At 38.0% G+C, this 14,114-nt stretch overlaps 1 protein-coding gene across 1 annotated transcript; it reads left to right on the plus strand.

Moving 5' to 3' along the window:
* Positions 1-1,054: 1,054 nt before the first annotated feature.
* On the plus strand, positions 1,055-8,773 carry LOC109104042 (gremlin-2-like). Its single transcript, XM_019117408.2, has 2 exons — positions 1,055-1,674; positions 7,242-8,773. The coding sequence occupies exon 2, from the start codon at positions 7,243-7,245 to the stop codon at positions 7,825-7,827; it is 585 nt and encodes a 194-aa protein (XP_018972953.1). The 5' UTR covers positions 1,055-1,674; position 7,242; the 3' UTR covers positions 7,828-8,773.
* The last annotated feature ends 5,341 nt before the right edge of the window (positions 8,774-14,114 follow it).

The following is a 14,114-nucleotide window of genomic DNA, read 5'->3' on the forward strand; positions in this document are numbered from 1 at the left end:
AAATGCTCCTTATTTATTTATTTTATGTGCCAACTTGCATGCATAAATTCTCTATACTGTATATAAATGAGGTATTGCGTTTTTAACCACTAGAGGGCAATGACTCCATCCACCAGGTCTTTTTCTTTAAGAGTCTTTGGGTTACTGTTTGTGTTTGATTATTTGGTTAGTTTGGTGAGAACAGCATTAAATCTTGAGGTCCAAACTAACCCATCCAACACTAACAGTCAGCTCTGAACAGTCTTTGTTGCTATAAATACAGTGAGGAATTTAACATGATATTTCAGTACTTTACTTACTTTAATTTTACTTACTTTAATTAAAAAGACATGACATACAGCCAAGTATGGTGACCCATACTTAGAATTCGTGCTCTGCATTTAACACATCCAAAGTGCACACACACACCGTGAACACGGAGCAGTGGGCAGCCATTTATGAGACTCGAACCCACAACCTTAGGGTTGGGAGTCAAACTCTCTAACCACTAGGCCACGACTTCCCCTAAAAAATTATGCGTGCACGTTTCAGGGGAAAAGAAAAGGAAAAAGAGAAAGAGAGGGATGTTATTCTTATTATGGTCAAATAGAGATGAGTTTAAAACCACAAAAACAACAGAATGGGAGAACGAATGACAGAACAAGCAAAGAAAACAAAAAGAGAAGAGTAAGTCCTGTGTAACATCCCAAGCCAAATGAAGATGAGTGAAAGATTAAAGATTTTGTGTCTCAAAGGTTTCATCTTTTTTATGCTACATAACACATCTGCTTTGTTTTGCATTGATGTTCTGTCAAAATTTGTTTATAAAACCATTTTTTATTTGGAAAGACACTTGAGAAAAACCTTCAGGCGGGACCTCAATAAAACCACAGAGAAAATTTCCAGAAACCAAGCCCACACATTTTTGATTGAATCAGTATAAATATATATAAAATGATCATCTGGATCAAACCCAGGGGTTTATTGATGTATTTTCTATATTTCTACAAAGATGTTTCACTGAAAACTGTGAGTATATTAACTGCAGCAGTCAAGAGGGATGGGGTTAAACCAGGGATGAGAACTTGAGTGCTGCAGATCAGAGAGCGAGACAGGCAGAGAAACTGAGAAGAGAGAGAGAGACAATATGTTTTCAGGACTGGCTGATTAACAGTGGGCTTCTGGGGGAGGTATCAGAGAGTGCAAGACCAAAAGAGAGGAGGGAGGGAGAAAGAGAGAGGTGTAGATGAATCTTTTTGTAAATTGTATAGAACTGATGATTTTCCTCCTTCTCTCTTCACACTCACACTTCTTTTCGGAGAGCCACTGGGATGTGACAGTAAATCATAGAGAAGATGATTCAAAGACTCACCGGGAAGGACTCAGTGAAACAGAATGCAAGCTGGATGCCACATAAATGAGTGAAACTGGGGTATTATTAACCATAAAGCGTGACTGCTTCAGTTTGGCCTCTGCAGAGCTGGACTCAAACAAGAAAGGTTGGTGGAGACGTACACGGCACAATCTTAAGAAGAGCTTCGAGAAAGGTTCTGTACTTCTGATGGATATCCACGCTGCTTTTCTACATTTGGAGCTCTGAAGCTTGGCTCTGACCTGCTGCTTGACCTTTGCCCTCTGAGTGACCTCTTAAGGAATCACAACAATAAAACGTGCCTTGGGACTCCAGATCTACAGGTACACTCTAAAAAGAAGATTATTTACTGCTTGTACTAGCTCTGTTTAGAATCTAGTATCTACACTCTTAAAAATAAAGGTTCCAAATGTTTTTTTTTTGTTTGTTTGTTTGTTTTTGTTGTTGTTGTTTTAGTGTAAAGAACATTTTAATAATCTAAAGAACTGTTTTCTATTATTAGGACATTTTATGCAATGGAAAGGTTCCATTAATGTCTAAGCTTCCATAGATGCCAGTGAAGAACCTTTATTTTTAAGAGTGTAAAGAAATTTGTTATGCTGGAATGGCTGTTCACTTCTTTATAGAACATTAAAAACCATTTTTTTCCCCCCTAATTAGCACTTAAGAGGGTTCTGCTACTGTATCAAGCCAAAGAACCCTGGTGCTTTTAGAACCATTTCCTTCTCAAAAGCATTTACTGAAGTTATTATTTTGTGTTTTTTAAGTAATTCTTCATAATCTAAACGTAATGGAATGAAACCTATTTATCACGGTGAACCGCTATTAAGAGCAGGGATGGAGAGAGTGAGTCTGACATTGAATGTTTGATGATGGGGACATGTGCATGAAAGAACATGTGAGGTTGTGTGATAGTATTGGCTTCAGTCCTGCTCATGCGTGTGTGTTTGTGACTGAAATGCATGATTGGCATTATAAAAAAGGGCATAGAAAAGGATCAGCCGCAACTCAGTTCAAAGTGGTGACTGCCCCTCAGAGCACATTAACCCAAGCGGATTTGAGCCTGACAGCCTTTGAGTTTCCCAGTGACCTTCTAATTCTCCACCACTCCTTCATAAACCAATACTAGTGAGTATGATGGCAATGTGTGTGCCTATAATTGAGGGCTGGAGTATAGTTATAATTATGATTAGGGTAGGGTTTGGTTAGGGTTAATGTTATGGAAGGTTTATGCTATTATAATAAGATTAGGTTAGGTTTATTTGTTGTAACTGTAATTGTCCTACATTAACAGCAGTGGGTGTGAATGGGAAATACTTGAGTGTAAGGTACACTTGACTGTGTTGTGTGTGTATTTGATGGAGCTGAAGTCAGACTCAAAGCATTATGTGAAGACAGCCATCAGAGAATTTAGTCACTGATATGGTTGAACTGTGCAACCACACTTCAAACCTCAGCTATGTATTGTAACACGAGTCTGACCCAACAGTCCTAAACCACAGAAATTCCATCTACTCTCACTGATATAGATACCCATATACCACATGGTGACAAGCATGGTACAGGCATGGCACTTCATACTGTACCCTTAGCCTGTGCTTTAGCTAAAATCTAATCTATATTCATCTGAAGTTTGAAAACCTCTTTGTACAATATTACTATTCCTAAATGCATTTTGGCTCTTTGTTGATGGCCACTTCTTTCTTTCTTATAGGTGTTTTAAAAACATCTGGAAGTGGACATAATATTAAAAGCAACATTTGATAGCTTGTCCTATGATGAAGTTTAATTCTTGCTGCCATTTCTTGGTGTTTCCTCAGGAACGCATCTGGCAGCTTGTGGGTGAAACCTCTCATAATCATAGTCTTTTCAATATTTTCTATATAGAGATATGTGCCCACCACCGCTGGCGTTAAATTGATTCTTTAATCAGAAATGATACCTTCTGCAATTGTGACTTTTTGGTTAATAATGGCATGGCAGCTGAATTTGAAAAAAAAATATATATACATATATATTTAGCATGTTAGAGCTTTCCTTATATCAGAAATGTAATGCTAATTTAATTTTATTAATTTATTCAAATTTCATTTCAATAATTTTTCTATCCTAGCGTAACATGCAGAGAAAACTAAAGTAAGCCAAGTGTAGGTTAATTCCCCCAAAAGTGTGAAAAGCTAGATGCAATCAAAACATTGTTCCATTTGACCAACCAATAGCAGAAGGAAACATGTTAGAGGAAATTTGTTTGAATGCAGTAATTATTTTTTGGAAACACACTTCAGCTCATATGTGTTTGTGTGTAAATGTTGCATAAGTATTCTGTAAAGAGATTGTCTTGTGGCAGAGGGAGGTACATAATTGCTGTGATGATAACTCCTGTCAAATTCATAATTTTGTGGCGCCAGTGTGCATGATGTTTGTGTGTTTTAATATGTGTATGGGTGTGAGATAGAGAGAGAGCTTCAGGGTTTGACATGTGTGACTGGTGTTTTGGGTTGGAGATGTTGTGGAAGTGTGAGGGAAGGCTCGCTGTGGGTTTTGAAAGTGGTTGGTCAAATACTGGTATCGCTGGCTGTGCATGCTGGCTTTTGCTCAATGAGAGATGCTGGTACTTGTGGTTTGGTTGTTTTTTATTGCTTCATTGATTCTCTTACATCAGTCATTTGGCTTAAACAGTTTTTAGCAGCTGTGCTCTGTCGGATTTGCAACAAAGTTGTGGTGAAATATATTTGATTTGAGAACCATCATGGAACCATAATTATATATATATATATATATATATATATATATATATACTCGTTATCCAAGGGTTCGTTAATATATATATATATATATATATATATATATATATATATATAAAAATATTTTAGGGTAAATCACAAATCATCCTGGAAATTAGAAAGGAGCTTAAAGGGTTAGTTCACCCAAAAATGAAAATTAGCCTGTGTTTTACCCTCAAAGCATCCTAGGTGTATGTGACTTTCTTCTTTCAGATGAATCCAGTTGGAGTTATATTAAAAAATTGTCCTGGCCCCTCCAAGCCTTTCAATGAGGGTAAGCAGGTGTTGGTTGTCAACAGTTCAGAAGACATGAAATAAAGTGTGTGCAACCGTAATAAAACATCCCTCACATGGCTCCGGGGGATAAATAAAGGCCTCCCGTAGCTAATCCATGCATTTTTGTAAGATAAATATCCATATTTCAAATGTAATAAATGTAATAAAAATGGCAGTGAAAGTGCAGCAAATGCAGTCAAGTCTATGCTGTATATTCACACTATTTTTAACAGTGTGGATGATCTGTCTTTGACTTTCTCACATACACAGACCGATGGGGGAGAGATAGAAGGTTTGTGTTTATTTTCTTGCATATGTTCCAACTAGACACTGTCATTATCTCCAAACCACAATTTTTCTCAGGGGAGATTTATAGCCCCTCTGTCTGTGAACGTCTGTGTGTGTGTGATTCACTTTCACAATCTGAAATGTGTTTCAGGTATAGACAAGTGAGCTTGGTGGTGTGTTTGTGTATGTATGTCACAGTCCTCTGAGTCACTGTCATATCCTGGCATTCCCTGTTTCTTCACACATAATCTTGAGCCACCAGTAAACCAGGCCTTAGTCAGCCTGTGGTCATCTAAATGAGAGAAACCCAAAACTGCTAAACTTTCCATATCCTAATCTAGTAATGTTCACATGGTGCTCTCCCCACTGTTTACTTGTCCTCTGCATATCTCACCACCGGCATAAGCAAAGCCCACATTATTTAACCCTGCCTCACCAGAGACATAAAGGCCACTTCCTCGTAACCTCATGGCTTCAGTAGTGTTTCCTTTTGATGGGCGGCCCTGTTTATTTGCATGAGCATTCTGGTGTAAAAGTAAACAGCATTAATGGCTGCCAGCGACACTGATGGACGGAGATCCGGATGATTAATCCATTCCTTCTGCCACCGTGTGAGTCACAGTTAGCTGTAGCCTCAGAAGTAGCCAATTCTCCCCAGATTTATAGAGCTTAAAGGTACAGTTATCCTCTATTGTATATCTTTTTTTCTTTTTTTTTTACTCATCTCTGTGGTGTTTCAAAAAAGAATTTCTGAAGACTGTATTGGTCACACTTTTCCATTCAGTTTCCACAAAGAATCTAGGCTGAAACTTTCAAGCTTCAAAAAGGAGCAAAAGCACCATAAAGTATCATAAAAGAGTTCTGTATGACTGGTGTGTTATACTGTATTTGATGTCTTCTGAAGTCATACAATAGCTTAATGTGAGAAATGGATTTATATTGAAATTATATTTTTTTAAAAATAAAAATAAAAAATAAAACTCCAGTGAGCTGCAATTACCATGTCAGTAAAATTGAGCTGGAGAATCTGATAAGTCCAGAAAGTCATACAGATTTGGAATGACTGAAAGTGAGTAAATTATAAGTTTTAATTTTTGGATGAACAATTCCTCAAATAAATCAAAAGGTACCTCTTTTTGAAAATAAATAAATAAATAAATAATAAATAAATGTTTAAACATAAACCTTACTGATAAGGATTGTTATTTGTGTGCATGTATGGTTTCTACATTTTAGTGAAGGTTTGTTTTCTTGACTTGAAATGTTGCTCAACTTTTCTTTTTTATCATGTGAAAAAGAGTTTAATAGTTCTTTATGTAACTTTCTGGTGTTGTTAAGCTCCAGGCTTTCTGTGAGCTCTTCTGGTTGGTCTGTCCTGAAAAACATCCATATCCTTTAAAAATGCCGCAGGAACATAAAACAATTCTATTAAAAGTCTATGTCTTTTAAATACATGAAATACAACTGTGCCTTATTCCCAATCTACCTAGCAGACAAGATGAAAGAGGTTGTTGGCCATGAGAGGAAAGAGAACATGAATGAAACAGGCAATGCCAGTGGTTGTAGAAAATCAGAAATGTCAGAGGTTATCTAAAGCAAAACTGACAGAGGGCGCCATGATAAACAAGATAGAGAGTTCAGACCAAAGACAGGGTTTAACTTTATCAGCATTACATAAGAACTGCTGCTTTTTAAGATTAGACAAACTGCTGTAAAACTGCAGTCGCTGGTCTATTCAACCTCAAATTCCAAAAAGTACCATGTTTTCACTATGGTTGTACAGATAGGCCTATGTCATGATAAACTGTGGATATGTACCTAATACCTCACAATAATCATTTGCTGTACCTTGGAATAACTTGCAATATCTGATACCATCACGTTTTGCAAGGGTAAATTACAAGTAATGAGTACAAGACTGTTTGTTTCCATGTTTTACAAATGACCATCTGTAAACAGTGCTTACACATTTGCCTAGGCTAATAATCGTGGGAATGGTGTCCTTTTTTTTTTTTTTTTTTTTTTTGTTTTTTTATTTTTTTTTTTTGGTAGGGTAGTAGGAGTGATGGAAGAAGTAGTGGGGGGGGTGTTCTGGAAAGGTCCACGAGCCATGACTCAAACTCGGTACACCCAATGTGCAATGGCGATACATGTCGGCATGCTGCCCACGAGGCTATCAGTACCGACGAGCTGATTCCGGACGAATGAATCTTATGAGTGGGCTCGTTTTAGTGAGTCAGAAACATACAGAGTGAACAGTGTATGATTCGGTTCTTTTTCCTTTTTTTAATAGTAAAAAAATCAGGTTAGTGGCTACTAGTTTTTCATCTATGCTTCATGTGGTAAGTGAATCAAAGTCATGCAAATTAACCAGTCTTGCCTGAATTCTTTTTGTCTGAATAAATGCTGGTTATAGTGAATAAAAAGCAAAGTTTACAAATTGGACAGTTCAGTATGATGACAAACTATTCATTTGACAATGTCTACATTCATATCCCTAACAGAAGCATTAAAGTTTCTCCCTATTTTGAATCTTTTCTCAGGATGTTCTGGAAGCTGGCAATACCTGCCATTTTGGCATGGACCCTTTTTCTATCCACAGAGACCAAGAGGACACGCCCCCAAGGTTCTATCCCCTCCCCTTACAAGCTAAAAGGCAATGATTTATCATCACCAACCCACACACTAGCATCACTGCCCCAGCATACATCTGCACGACGACAGAAAGGCAAACATGACATGTTGTCATCGAGTCATGAGGCCCTGGTGGTCACTGAGAGGAAGTACCTGAAGAGCGACTGGTGTAAAGCACAGCCATTACGTCAAACAGTGAGTCTGGAGGGCTGCCTGAGCCAAACAGTCATCAACAGGTTCTGCTACGGCCAGTGTAACTCCTTCTACATCCCACGCCACCTGACATCTCAAACCTCACATCGAAGTCGAAAAACATCCTCCATGCCAGACCACAACACTTCATTCCAGTCTTGTGCGTTCTGCCGGCCAAGCCGGATAACCACGGTCACTGTAAGGCTTCACTGTCCTGGGCTACAGCCACCGTACCGGCAACGAAAATTGCAGCGGATCAAGCAGTGCAAATGTGTGTCTGTTAACATCAGTGCTTTGTACTGAGAAGGCACACATATGAAACAATGCTTTACAGTGTTCCTTTTGGAAAGACTAGGGCCACCCAACAATTAATGTGTGAAATGTGCCAAAGACAACAGCTAATCAGAAGACTGGCCACCTTCATTATGTCTGGAGTGTACCAAGTTTGCTACCCAGGAATCCTTAATAGCAGCCGAGCAGCGATGGAACACAAAGCTGGATTTTTCTTCTTTTTGGACAAATATAATGAAGCTGAGAGTTCAATTACATACACGACTGAAACAGTAAATAACGTTTGTGTGTTTTAAGTGAACAGTGTTTGACCTTTTCTTTAACAAAACATGGAGCGTCTGTATTCCAGCGATCTCCTGCTTTACCTCAGCAATGCTGATTCTCTGTAGAGTGCAACAGTCAGGGTTCCAGAAGTAAAATTATGTCATTGGGATTGTAGTCATTTTTCTCATTCAAATTAAGTGCACAGTTCATGTCTTTTTCAAATGTTTTTTTTTTTTCTTCATGATTCACTTCTTAGCTGGTTGGTTTAACTCTTTAACAAAAACGTTTAAAAAAAATCCCTGTATGAAAAATGAATGTAAGAAATACTTTTGGAACCAAGGCTGCTGAAATATTAGGAGGTCACTGTTGCACTCTATTAGTCTTGATACTTGAGAACAGTGGAAACGGTCTGATCACAATCTATCTTCACCATCTTGTATTACCTACCCAGCTGTTGTATATATCAGAGCAAATGAAGGACAGAAGAAGACATGAAAGGATGCTGGGTGACTTTGGACCTTATCAACAGGAAATTAGAGGGGGGTGCTATATTTTGACTAAGGACAGGCTGTCAGTTGGGGATAAACTATATTTTGACTTTGATTAAGCCTGTAAAGAGTTTGAGCCTTACTGTTGTTATGATGAGACACAATGTGCACAACATAAACTGAGATTCATAATGGTTTAAATGCTTTGTTTTGTTTTAATTAATGTATTTATTTAAATAGATAGAAATGTCTGTGCAGATAAAGGAAATTATATGACAAAGCAGCCATAGAAAATCTATGAATATAAAAATATATAATAAACTTGTCTTCTAAAAATAAATCTATTATTTCACAATAAAATATGATTTTTGCTTTTTTATTATTATTTTTTTTCTATGCACCTTTGTGTTTGTAATTGTTTTCTACAATTTCTCCAAAAGGGAACGATAACATTCATATGGCAGCTGCTTCAGTTCATTAACACATCACACAAAGAAATAGCACAGCAATGATCAAGCAAAAAATACAAAGCTGCCAGCCTCTTTAATTGAAAATACATTTAGGTAAATTAAAGGTTATTGGACACAGTGAACTACTGACAACAGCTGTGGACACAAAATAATAATGGCATAAATCATAATATTTGCATATGTTTCTCAACAACCTTTCATTAAACACCTGACAGTTTAGTTGGAACAGAGAAACTCACAACATATCACTCAATTTTGTGTAAATTTCATAGGCTGAGGTATAGAAACACCTGTAGAAGAAACTATGAATGCAGATTATTATAAAATGTACACCTGAAGAATTAGATGGCTGTGGCTCTTCATATATGAATCACCAAAAATACACTCTTTTATGACTCTACACATGTCACAGAGTCAAACATAACCAGAGATTGTCATTTCTTTATGTATTCAGTTATTCCATTTTCATAAATGTCATTGCCAGGTCAGCAATAACAAACATTATTTAGAGGCAGATGATGTGTTCTAGCAGACCTAGAAACTTGTAAATGATCATAATATGGGCACTTTAAGCTTTGATTGTCTTCATATGAAACTACAAAATTCTGACCTTGTTCACATTCATAATGCAAACTTCCTCATGGCTATTATTCTTATATTGAAGTAACTGTTAAGTAGAAAAAGAAAGAAACAAGAGTTTTGTGGGATTCGTTATAGCAGAAATTCACATCTTCTGTCCCAGCTTGGCTTTCTGAGTGAGAGACGAAACAGAAAAACATCATGGTTGCCATTAGAAGTTACACTGTTAGAGATCGTTATTCATTGCTTGCAATTGTGAATAGAGGGATTTTGAAATACTATCCCTGATGCATGTTTAGGTTTTACGTTGTAGGTAGCCTTCTATCGTGCTTGCATAATTCAATTAATTGCAGTGACTGACTTGAGCTACTGTAGATAATGCTCAAGTCAAGGTGTTTTAGAGCTGCTTTACAACTTTACAGAAATAAAGGTGACTTGACTTGAGGTGAAGACAATCAGACAAGCAAAGCAGCAACAAAGGCATTTTATTCCTCACCGCTCCTGCAATAGGCATTTATTCTTGCTTTTCCACATCTCTTTAAAATCTAACGAAAACTCATGGCACACTGTGAAGAATGTGTTTGGTGAAACCTCCTTCTCTCCCGCCTTAGGCTTGACTGAGAAAAACATGCTCAGCTCCAGAAAACTGGAAAGCAATTCAAAGAAAAGCATGACATTATGAACAAAATATTACAAAATAAGATTAGAAAGTTTACTCTGAGGAATTGTGAAATTGATCAGCTTACTTCAAGCATGTGAAATGTGAAATTTTAGCTTATAAAAATAATGCTCTTACATAAAGAACGACAAATGTAATTTCTTATCGCCCACAGCAATCTTTTAGTATGCTCAAGACTAGTACTTGGAAGAAACTGCAACATTCAGACAATAAGCACAAAGACCTTTCAAATTAATTGATGTGTCATATTTGTTCTTTTTTTTTCCACTCCAAGAGCCAAGGTTTTGAAAACTGGCCCCTTTTAAAGGAGACAATCTACTAACTGTCAATCAATCTCAGTAAATTGGACTATTAGTACCACAATTAAGGGAAAAGCAGAGGCAAAGAAAGCGAGAGATAGAGAGGCTGATGCTAATGCACAAACATAGACACACACACTCAGATATGACAGTTATAAGTGAACAAGAGACTTGGCACGATTAACGCAGTGAGACAACTTACATCCACTGCATGTCAGCGAGCTGTTTTTCCTAGAGCTCCAGCTCTGCTTTGGCTGTGGGAATAAAAACAGGGCATTGTAAATGTGACAAACTTTTATGCTTTTAAAATATGCTTTTGTTTTGCTTGTCACTGAATGACACGGGTTATCATGAAAAGCTTATCAGAGATTTGTTTTGTTTTTTTTTTCTTTTAATAAAATTTTTTGTTTTGTGAATCTTATTAGTGTTTTTTTAAAGTTTTGAGAAATCAGTTCATCTTCGGAACACAGTATAAGATATTTTAGATTTAGTCTGAGAGCTTTCTGTCCCTCCATTGAGAATGTATGTACGGTATACTGTCCACGTCCAGAAAGGTAATAAAAACATCTTCAAAGTAGTCCATGTGACATCAGAGGGTCCGTTAGAATTTTTTGAAGCATCGAAAATACATTTTGGTCCAAAAATATCAAAAACTACGACTTTATTCAGCATTGACTTCTCTTCCAGGTCTGTTATGAGCGCGTTCACAGCACATCCGGTTCGCGAACGAATCACTCGATGTAACCGGATCTTCTTGAACCAGTTCACCAAATCGAGCTGAATCGTTTGAAACGGTTCGCGTCAACAATAAGCATTAATCCACAAATGACTTAAGCTGTTAACTTTTTTAACATGGCTGACACTCCCTCTGAGTTCAAATAAATCAATATCCCGGAGTAATTCATTTACTCAAACAGTACACTGACTGAACCGAGCCAGATAACGAACGAAACATTGACTCGTTCTCTTACGTGTGAGTGTTTGCAGGTTATGGTCATCATGACAGTTGTAATTCACTGACATAAAATATTAAGGCGCAAATCATTGTAAAATCATATTTGCAAATAGTCTCAGCATGAACATTTGATGAGGCACAGTTTGACTGCAGACGGAGAAGCAGGTCTCTGAAGTCATTACGGCCATAATGTCAATGTCACTTCATTTACTCCTGCATGGAGAATTTCCTGTGATCCACTAATAAACTGAATGACGAGCCCAGTGTTCATACACATTTTCATACCACTCACCACAACAATTCTGTGCAACCAGAGAAGCCCCAAAACACAGATCACATCAGTTCACACCTCATGGCCCCAACATGAGATCTACAACTCATTACACTGATTTATAATGTTGCTCAATGTATTTGTGCTTAGAAAAAAAGGACTGACATTTTTGGTAATGGTGTAGTGGTGAGACAATGGTGTTCGGTAGTGATGATTGCTGAGGCAATCATAACTATTACTACTGCTCATACTTAGGGTTAGATTTTTTTTTAATGAACATGAAAGATTGACTAAAACTGACTTGAGGAAAGACATGAAAATTATACTGCTTAAGTGATTGAATTTGTGATTTTTGTCTGGCAAACTTAATCTTTTAGACCTACATTAGAGGAAGGACATGAGCCATATCTAAGGACCAGAATTTCATAGAGAGTTGGGGCAGTAAGCAATTAACCAGAATACCCTACCAATCACATGCAGTAGTAACTCCCTGGAAACCAAACACACCACCAGGAAAGTCCTAACAACTACCTATCAACCATTCCACAACCATCTAACAACCACACAGAAACACCCTGGCAACCATGCAGAAAACCCTATCAACCACTTAGCACCCTATCACCCAGAACAGCCTAGCAACCACATAGCAACACACTGGCAACTGCCTAACCCACCTAGAAAGCCCTATTAACTATCTAAAAGCTACCCCAGAAATGTCTAGCAACTTCATAGAAATACCCTGGCAACCCTGCAGAAATCCCTATCAACTACTTGGCACCCTATCACCCAGAACAACTTGGCAACCACCTAGAAATCCTTAACAACCACCTAGCAACCACCCCAGAAATGTCTAACAACTACATAGCAACACCCTGGCAACCATGCAGAAATCCCTATCAACCACTTACCAGTTTTGCCAAGTCTGTGGTTTTCCCACGTAACTGGGCTACTTTAACACTGCTGCCAATGGTTGTTTTCAAGTCTGCGGGTTGAAGTGACTCCAATAACGTGATATTTAGCCCCTAAAATGCGAATTTTACCAAGGAAACCCCGCCAAAAAAGGTGTATTTTATCCCCCAGAATGCAATTTTTATTGGGGAGCCCCCTCGAAACACGATTGGGCTAGTTTTGGGCTAGTTTTGAGTAGCAATTGTGCGGGTTTTGTTGTGAAAACCTGGCAACCCGGCCCCCTACCACCTAGAACACCCTAGCAAGCACAAAGCACTGAGGAAACCCCAACAACCTATCCTAACTTGTACCATGATACAGTACTTTTTTGCACTAAAATGGCTCATCTGGTAGCTATGCTGTAATTTTGTCTATATTTTGTACCTGTTACCATGGTAAATGGATTATCAAATTGCTTCTCAGTGCCCAGGGCAGCGGAAATAGTACAGCATTACAAAAATGGTATGAGAAGACAGAGTGTAGACCAAACACAGAGACGGTCTCTATCTCTTACACACATACACACTCCTGTCTCACTCAGTTTTTCTTCCTCTCTTCCTTTCTGTAGTTAATTTCATGCTCTGAAAAATAAACAGTAGTGGTTGAAGCGCTGGAGCCAGAGACTGTTACTCTCCTGGAGTTTCAAAATCATACAAATAACAAAAAATAAGACCAGTCCTTTTTTTTCCCGATCCTCGTTCTGTCTGTTTCTCTAACTGTAGGCAGTGTGGAGGGTTGAAGGGGGTCTCTCCGTGGTCATGTCACCCATCTGAGAGCTCAGTGAAGGAGACCCATAAGTCTTCAGATCAAAGAGTTGAGAAGGGGGACATTCAGCAAGGACCCCACCCTGCTGCCTCTGCCGCCAGATCACATGTGGGTTTTGTTACGAGGACCAATTTGAATACAAAGAAATGCAATACATTTAACATTTACTAAAGCCTGTAGCGAAGTAGAGAATGAAAAATAGAAAGACGTTCCAGCTAACTTCAAGTTGAGGGATGGAAAAAGAGGTTAGGCCATGGCAACTGAAGATGACTGGAGTGCAAAAGACGAAAAGAGGCCAATGAATTGTTGACAAGAATAAAGTGCAGACAGAAAAAATCTTCAGAGCTATAGACAGATCAGGCTGGTTGACTCAGACACACTTAGAGGAAATAAACAAGAGAACAGAAACCATATCAAACAGAGATGGATCGAAGCAGAGATGGAGAATGGAGAATGCAAATAAACAAGATGGAGAGCAACTATAATAAAACACAATCGCCAGATTGTTCGGCTCGCATTCATCAGAGAAACAAAATACTGAAAGAGTTGAATTAGCGATTAACGCGCCGAGGTGAAATGTG

This window comes from Cyprinus carpio, chromosome A17, assembly GCF_018340385.1.
Source record: "Cyprinus carpio isolate SPL01 chromosome A17, ASM1834038v1, whole genome shotgun sequence".
In the NCBI taxonomy this organism is placed as follows: Eukaryota; Metazoa; Chordata; class Actinopteri; order Cypriniformes; family Cyprinidae; genus Cyprinus; species Cyprinus carpio.

Bases quoted from the DNA above. Each gene is read 5' to 3' on its own strand.
- LOC109104042 (XM_019117408.2), top strand. From the start codon at position 7,243: ATGTTCTGGAAGCTGGCAATACCTGCCATTTTGGCATGGACCCTTTTT.